Source organism: Myotis brandtii, unplaced genomic scaffold (assembly GCF_000412655.1).
Source record: "Myotis brandtii unplaced genomic scaffold, ASM41265v1 scaffold686, whole genome shotgun sequence".
Lineage (NCBI taxonomy): Eukaryota > Metazoa > Chordata > Mammalia > Chiroptera > Vespertilionidae > Myotis > Myotis brandtii.
The window spans coordinates 5,243,685-5,252,791 of record NW_005370683.1 but is presented as its reverse complement, the minus strand read 5'-3'; the positions used below and the strand labels follow the sequence as shown (position 1 = coordinate 5,252,791).

Below are 9,107 nucleotides of genomic sequence, written 5' to 3'. Positions count from 1 at the left end.
CATTGCTTTAAATGGTTATTTCCTAACACCATTCAACACGCCTGCAATGACATGCTCGGCTGGATTGGCAATGTCAAAGTAGGAGCATGTAAAAAAAATGGAGCACTTAATTGGAATTTCACAGCGATTTCTGAATAAACCAGCTTAAACAAGGTGTATTTATGTATAGAAACCAGGAATTGACTAATCTCCTGTGTAAATATATGTGTTAAAGAGGTGATTTAAAATGGTGAAGAAATTCTACACAATAGGACTTTAAGCCTGGTCATGTCACAGGTGGTTCTTAAGCCACTAGAGTTGTCACTGTAGATAGCATGTCATGCTGATTACAGCTTTACTAGTACTTTACAAAGAGGGTAATATACCGCAATATAACAAACTGCTCAATTACAACTTTATTCCTGGATAAATTTAACACTAAGAAATAGATCTTAGAATCTCATTGGTCACAAATGAATTTAATTGATCATTTGTCTAAAATGAACCATTCATTTTTTTTTACCCTTTATTTTTTCATTTTTAGGGCTCTAGGGTTAGCCTGAGAAAGGTGTTGGCTAGTGTAGTAAAATTTGTAATTTGTACATATCCCACGTCATTATTTCAATGGTATCAGTAGTACTTTATATCGAGCAAAGATATTTTTATTGTAAGTGCAACATTACTGAGTCTTTTTCTTTCATCTCAGTTTTTAAAATGGCAAATAACACAATAGCCATAACTTAATTATCTATAGAATGTTTACTTTGGAGATGGAATAACTTAGCTAACAGATGAAATAACTTAGCTAACAGAAATGCTTGGGAATAAACACGATGAGGCAAGTTTTATGCACAGAATATATTTCCATTTTTCTAAGTACTTCATATATTCATAGAAATAATGGAAAATGTAACTCTGCCTAAATAATGTCATGCTCTTGTAATATAATTTAAGATGTTAAATTTAAATAAAATGACATCATTACTATGATGGTGTTATAATCAATATTAGGACAACTTTTTTTGTTTTGTTTTGTTGTGTTTTTTTGTTTTTGTTAATTCTCACATGAAGACATTTTTTCCATTCCTTTTTAGAGGTAGTTGGAGGGAAAGAGAGAGGGAGGAAGGGGGAGGAGAAAGAGAAAAAAACATTGATGTGAGAGAGACACATTGACTGGTTGCCTCTTGCACGTGACCCCGACTGGGGACGGGGAACTGACCAGCAACCCAGGTACGTGCACTTAACTGGGAATTGAACCTGAGACCCTGTGGTGTGCAGACACTCTAACCACTGAGTACACTGGCCAGGGCCGAACAACTTTTGATAATAATGAAATTTAAAGATGCTTTCTGGTGTGGCTCAGTGAGCATGTCCTCAAGTGAGGATTAAAAAAAAATTTTTAAAAGTTTTATTGAACTTTGTGCACACGCAAAATAGGTACTTTTCTTAGCTGCCATATTTTCAAATATGCATTAAGACATTTTCTTATTTGAAAACCCAGATATTGAAAAATAAAAATATTAATACTGACTGATTTCCATTATATTATCAAAAAAAACCTGAATTTGTGATTAAGTTGCAAGTTGAAGGCATTAAGGAACCCGAGACTAAAATTCTTACTGGGAAAGAGACTTATTCTGATACTAGTGGCCCAGAAATTAATTAGAAGAAATATTTTAATATTGCTATTCGCCCTTTCTCTATAATAGAAGTGTCAACCAAATTCATGATCGACAATGACAGATCAAAACATATGCGTGCGATTGGTGCCAGAGAGAACTTTATATGTATCACGCATGCGCAAGTCAACTTAGCCTTTTATATATATAGAATAAACTTGCTTAATTAGACCTGCTTTCTGATTTAGCTAAACTTTTTCCAGCCCAGTGAAGCACCCCAACTTCTCTTTCAGGTAATTGTCAGCAACACAGCAGTAAATATCAACACGAAGCAGATTATTATTGTAGATCATACAGGGAGAACAAAGGGTAAAATATTTAACTGCAGCAGTGTTTCACTATATTCTGCACAGTGAGAAAGCCTGAAGTCATTTTCAAGGGGCACCATTTCTTACTTCTTTTCAGTCGGGTCAAGTTTCTAAGCTTTCAAAATCTCCGTTTTCTGGCTAATGAAAACAAAATAGGATTCCACCGAGTCTCCTATCTACCTATTCTAGGGCTTCTGTGAGGATCAAATGAGGTGAGGCACGGGAAAATGCTTCACAGACATTTGGTTAAACTGTGAAATGTTTGTACCTGGCTATAAAGCAAGTCATGTTCCTGGGCTGACGAAACTCCAAGGAGGCTAGTTGCTAGGGAGAGGAAGCTGGGCGTTGCTATATGATGTCATTACCCGGCACCCACAGCAACAGTTTCTGGACTGGGCTGGGTTGTGGGCTGCATTTTGCACCATGGGGTCTTGGCAGTGTTGGCTGCGATTTGGTGGGCTGTTGCTTTGTTGGTGCCAGGTCCATGGGGCTGTTTCTCTATAAATGGCCAGTGTGCGTCACGGCAGCTCCTGCATTGAGCGTCTGCCCCCTGGTGGTCAGTGCACATCATAGTGACCGGTTGGATGGTCCGACACTTAGCATATTAGCCTTTTATATATATAGATATCCTTCAAATGCATTGGTGAAAATAAACACATACTCATCAATTGATTAAAATACAAGTCTGAAATTACTGTGTTCTTAAAAGAAGGTATGTATTTGTATCAAAATAATTTTTACTATAATTGAGAAAAGAGGTGCCTGTGGAGAGCAGCTACAGTGTTTGGACAGGTTCAAGCCTCGGACTAATAAGAGGGCACGGTCCTCTCGTGGCAAAGCCACGTGTGGGTCCCAGCTCGGAGGACAAAGCCCTCCCAGCACAATTATAGCCAAAGGCTATGGCTGTAAGCTTGACCTTATGGTCCAAACCTGTGGTTCCAGGTGGCTGAGTGATGTGGGCTGTGGGAGGTGCAGCAAATGCTGCCAAAACAAAGGTTGATAGAGTTCTCAGGTGCATGTAATTAAGTAGATTTGAAACTCGGGAGAACATTGTAAACATCTTGACCACACCCTTGCTTTGCCTCGTGGGATCTGACTATAAAATAAAGACTTGGCTTACAGGCTGGGGCACTGTCTCCCCATCTGAGGACAGTGTCCCAGCTGGCCCCAACTGTATTCTTTTGTCTGTCTTCTTTAATCCTTCACCGCCCCTCCTCAGGTTCACCCCTGGCCGTGCTGGATGCGGTTCAGGTGCCATTGGGTATGAAGGGAAAGTAATAAAAACATTTATTTTGAAGTCATGTGTCAGATTTCAAAGTCGTCTGTTATAGAAGATACTGTATTTCAGGTAGTGTCAGGGGAACAGGGATGGGGTCAATTCCTGATCCTCTTTTTTTAAGGCCCCAACACCCCAGTGTCCATGTCCATTGGTTATGCTAATGTGCATGCATACAAGTCCTTTGGTTGATCTGTTACATCCCCTCCCCCACCCTCCCCTGCCTTCTCTCTGAGGTTTGACAGTCCATTCAGTGCTTCTCTGTCTCTGGATCCATTTTTGTTCATCAGTCTATGTTGTTCATCATATTCCACAAACGAGTGAGATCATGTGATATTTATCTTTCTCCAACTGGCTTATTTCGCTTAACATAATGCTCTCCAGGTCCATCCATGCTGTTGCAAATAGTAAGAGAGTTCTTTCTATTTTACAACAGCATAGTATTCCATTGTGTAGATGTACCACAGTTTTTTAATCCACTCATCTGCTGATGGGCACTTAGGCTATTTCCAAATCTTAGCTATGGTAAACTGTGCTGCTAGGAACATAGGGGTGCATCTGATCCTCATTCTTTATGTAAGACTATAGGAAGTTTCCAATTTCTTAGATTTGCAGATCATTTATTCAGTTAATGAAAATGTATTGACTCTTTAGAGTGTGCCAGGTATTCTGCTGGGTGTGCCCTAGTAAAAGGAAATTTCCCACCTTCAGGAAATCCCTTCCATATTTACATTTATATTTAAGGTACTTAACCAAAAGCTGGCATATAGTAAGTGCTCAGCAAAAAAGAGCTATTAATGTTCTATGACATCCTCTATAGGTATTTTTCATCTACTGAGAAACATAATTTAAAATTTCTTTATTTACAAGTATAATGACAACTAGCCCATGTATATGTATTGAATATATTAGGAACAGCACAGTTTAATAAAATGAGCAGAACAGAATTATATGGCAACTCCCTGTACTATAAACATGAATGCTTTCAAGTTAACTAGATTTCTCTTGTGATAAAATGTTATTATTCTTCTCAAACACTTTTAAACATGAAAAAGCGATCAGAAAAAAAACAACATTTTTGTTGTGGAATTGCTCAGATTCTGTAATTTATTATTTATAAATTAAATAATAAATAAAGTTTGGAATCCAACTACATATTTCATAGAACCTTCTGAAAGTAGGTTAAAGTAATATAATCTCTTTTAGAAATTAAACTCAACATTCAGATTGTTTCTTGGCAAGTATTATATCTAGAGCTGTGCTATTCAATATGATAGCCCCTAGCCAGATGAGCCTACTTAAACCTAACATGATTTAGTGAAGAATTCCCAGGCATACTAGCTACATTTCCAGTGCTCAGTAGCCCTCTGTGGCAAGTGCATATTGGACAGTGATGCTATAGAACATTTCCATCAACACAGATAGTTCTCTTGGATAGTGTTGCTCTAGGACAGTGATGGCAAACCTTTTGAGCTCGGCGTGTCAGCATTTTGAAAAACCCTAACTTAACTCTGGTGCCGTGTCACATATAGAAATTTTTTGATATTTGCAACCATAGTAAAACAAAGACTTATATTTTTGATATTCATTTTATATATTTAAATGCCATTTAACAAAGAAAAATCAACCAAAAAAATGAGTTCACGTGTCACCTCTGACACGCGTGTCATAGGTTCGCCATCACTGCTCTAGGATCATTTAAGTAAGGGAATATTTGCTGCCTGATATATACTACTTACAATTAGGACTACATGGAAATAAACTGTTACATTTGGTTTTGATCATTCCGGTCTTTTCACCACATCTTCCAAATCTTGATTAAATTATTTGGCAAGGCATTTGACAGATAAGGGCTACTTTAAATTCAGTAAAAGGAATAACTTAAGACTCGGGAAATGAAGGGCTTTTACTCAGTGACTTTTGGGAAACTGGGATTTTGAATATTGTCTAAAAGAAATGGCTAATGAGTGCTATCAATGCTTTCTCTGCAGCGCCTTCCAAGCCTTTTTTCCTGACTGCCCCGCCATTCTACTCAGCCTGCTGCGGTGGGTCCTGTCGGCGCCCTGCATCCCCCACTGTTTTTCCAAGTAAGTTTTTATGCCTCATCAGCAATGCCTCAGTTATTCTGTAAACCGAAGCAGCAGGATTTAATGTGCTCTGGAAAACCAATTGGTAATGCAATGGCAAGGAGCTAATTCCTCACTAAAAATCACAGCGATCCTATTCAGGAGGCTCCCAGAGATTTATCAAACCTCAGCACACTGAGCAATTGTGAGCAGTTTCTAATGGCATTGAAACCCAGGGCCGACACTCCAAGGAAAGGGACTTGTTTTCCATTGGATATAAAAGATCTCAGAGGAACCACTTTGGCTCATTCTGAAATGTGTAGCAATACCCATTTAAAGAAGAAAAAAAGGAAGGCTAAGAAATTGTGCTGTGCAAAATTTCCATTCAGCTTAAAATGTGACACAGAAAGCCACTAGGTGTCCATAGAAAATAATTTAAACTCGTTAAGATTGTAAAAAGAAAGAAATTCCTCCTCTTCGTAACCTTGAAGAAAACCAACCGGCCTCATAGGACATATTTGCAAGAGAACTTGTCCTCAAACATTACAAAATTTCAATCAATTTCAGGGGTGGAGCGAGAATGACAGCTTCCAAAAACTTAAAGAGTGTGCACACACACGCAAAGGAAAAATGGCTCCCTGAAAGTCAATCGAGTTCACCTTGGTCTTAGATTTCTAAACTAGATAGGAATCTGGAGGCAGAGAATTCGAGTTTATGATAAAGAAGTCCAGGGGAGGAGTGCGTTTATTGCAGCTGCCCAAGGTAAACATTTATGCAGGTTCACCACTCTGTCGGGTGAAAAGTGAAATAAGAGTTGAGTCGGGCCAAAGTCAGAGCTCCATCATGGTTGAATTCAGATCCCTGCCGCCTCTCTGCGTGTGTTTTATGAATGTTTCAGCAGAGCCGTTGCTCAATAGAATGATTCCTGACAAGTGAGGCAGCAAATGCTGGCCGTTTAATGAGCTGCAAGCTTCTGAGCAGCTCTTTAGGGGGCCGACACTTTCCCACAGAGCACTCCACAGGGCTGGGACCCAGCCACAATGGGCGACAGACCCGTGACCAATCGTCACTTTCACTTGACTCATCCACACGCGACCTCACCACGATTTTTCACTGTGTGGATGAACTTTAGGAACCATTTCACACGGAAAAGGCTTGGGCAAGGGTCAGTTGCCCTTTTGTATGGTCATAAAGCCAGGCTCTGTGTGCCAGTCTTTTCTCCTGTCTCACATTCCAAGTGAATTTCTGGACACCATTTAAGGCACTTGACTGAAAAAATAAAGCAGTGAATGAAACTGACTTTTATAGACTCATTCTAGCTCATCTTCCCATATAACCCTGTCCACCTGAAAGGGGATTTAGTGGATGAGCTGAGTGCATGCAGGACTTGCTGAATACATAGGGCCCATTATCAACTGTGGGGATTGTTTATTAACCAGGACTGATGCACTACTATTTTGGAAGTGACCTATTAATTGTCCATTTAACTAGAGTGTATTGATTCAAATAGAAAAATAGAAACCATGACTAAACCTTTTACTCGCTCCTTCAAGGTGGTCTCCCATGAGGGCAATTGAAAACTGTTGTGCAAATTAAGGAGACATTTATCACCATATATTTGAGTATCAGGAAAAGACCAGTGGAGCAGAGACTAAAAACCCAAATACCTGATACCCTAGCACAGTGGCATCTCCATGGAATTAAATCTTTGGTGTTGCATTCCAGGGGTGGAGATTAAAAAAGGTCCCATGCCTAGTTTCAGTTACTTCACCTTGATGGACCACTGGTCTTCTGCTTTAGAAAACCTCTGGCAAAGGAGTTTAAGTAAGTGGAAATGGACCAAAAAATTCTGTGCAACAGGTGGACATTCGTGTATGTGTCAGTGGATGTTTGTATTCATTCTCTAGGAGTGTTTTATTAATAAGAGTCTTTATTTTTTAAAAATATATTTTATTGATTTTTTACAGAGAGGAAGGGAGAGGGATAGAAAGTTAGAAACATCGATGAGAGAGAAACATTGATCAGCTGCCTCCTGCACACCCCCTACTGGGGACATGCCCGCAACCAAGGTACATGCCCTTGACCGGAATCAAACCTGGGACCTTTCAGTCTGCAGGCCGACGCTCTATCCACTGAGCCAAACCGGTTAGTGCTAATAAGAGTCTTTAAATCATGAAAGTACTCTAGTGCCCAGGCCTGTTTAATAAAAAGAGCACATAGAAACCGTTCTAAAGACAGTTCCTAGATAACTTCATCTTCTCAATGGCTTGAACATTTACTTCAAGCAAGTTTGATTTTCTTCCATCTGCTTCTCAGTTCTCCCCACTTTATGTTTTCGGTGTCACTGTTGTAAATTGTGTTGATCTCTGGGGGCTTATAAGTCTCTTATCTTTTTTTTATTTAATAAAGCAGCTGAGATTGAGGATAGAGAATGCTGCACTGGGTTTGTTTTTATTTCTAAAGTTGCATTTTAAAGCAGTTTAGAGATGCCACAACTGTTTTTAAATAACCTTTGGTGTCTCATTAGTTATAAATCTGAAATGAATTCCTTATTTTCTTGCTTATAATGTTCATTGTATTGGCAGCAAATAATAATGAAATGGTGGATTTATGTTGTCAATAAAGACTTTTACATAAATAACCATGATGCCAAGGAGCAGTTAATAAGGCTTATGTCTGCACAGTAATCATTTTTATTTAAGGCATTTACTAGAGTCCCCCCCATTTTTTTCTCTTTTTAATAATAAGAACGCTTTTTATGCCCAAGCATTTAAATTTTTCCATTGTACAAAAGGAGGAAAATGAACTGTCCAAATAATCTCATATTATGTTTCAGGTTGGACAGCCAAATTTAAGGTTTATACTAAAATGTTTAGTAAGCGATGAAATCAACAGCCCTCATTATTGTTTCACAGTATTAACTTCACTATTTCCCAAAGTGTAGGATCAGATCAACACACCCATAACTAGCAAGTGAAATATCATTTTGACTCTTTTAACATGACTCGGTTGTTTATAGTTGATTTAGTTTTTCTTGTTAACTTTTAGATTTATGATCGACTCGTAGCAATGTGGAAACAATCATTCATCCAGCGCCCTTCCCACATATAATAAATAGTTTAATAGGCTATTTAAGCACAACCCTTACAGTGGGGGAAAATTAAAAGGCAGCAGTAAAAGTTCTCCCCTCCCTCAAAGCAGTGTAAGGAAAATCTTTGATATTACATCCATAAGGTTCTTTTAAAAAATAACACATTTCTCAGCTAAAAGGAAATGGAAAGTTTTGGAAATTATGCAGAGAATGACCTTCAGAAAAACTACCTGAAAAAAGTTCAGGGAGTCTTAATTATGTAGGATAGCTAATTGAATTCATCAGATAATTATTTCGTTTTGTCTTTGAGTACCCAACTTGAACTTGACCTTTTTAGAATTTTTTGCATTAAAAGACAAAGTTTAAATGTGGAGCAGCAGTGTGAAAATATGCGCAGGGAAATATTCTGGGACAAGCTGCTCTGCCTTTTTTATTGGGAGATGACCTTCATTGTCTCCCTTTGAGATCATTTTACTCCCTTCCCTTCTTTGTTAAAACTTAAAAGAACATAATACACTCTCCAAGTTTGAATTTAGGACTTTGTGGAAGGCAGCAGGGAAGGGACATTGCTGTTATTGTGCATGTAGGTTGGTCCTGTGAGTGCTGCTGTCAATGAGGGTTAATGCTCTGGTTAGTATTCTTTAATTTTTAAATCCTCATCTGAGGATATGTTTTTATTGATTTTAGAGAAAGGAAGGAAGAGACAGT

The 9,107-nt window shown here is 38.5% G+C and overlaps 1 protein-coding gene across 1 annotated transcript in view; it reads left to right on the top strand.

Annotated features, from left to right (window-relative positions):
* Positions 1–5,205: 5,205 nt before the first annotated feature.
* Positions 5,206–9,107, top strand: part of DBX2 (developing brain homeobox 2) — a 22,397-nt gene continuing 18,495 nt past the window's right edge. Inside the window, exon 1 of the mRNA XM_005881720.2 lies at positions 5,206–5,329. Coding sequence (XP_005881782.1) covers positions 5,206–5,329 — 124 coding nt within the window. The remainder of the gene's footprint in view (positions 5,330–9,107) is intronic.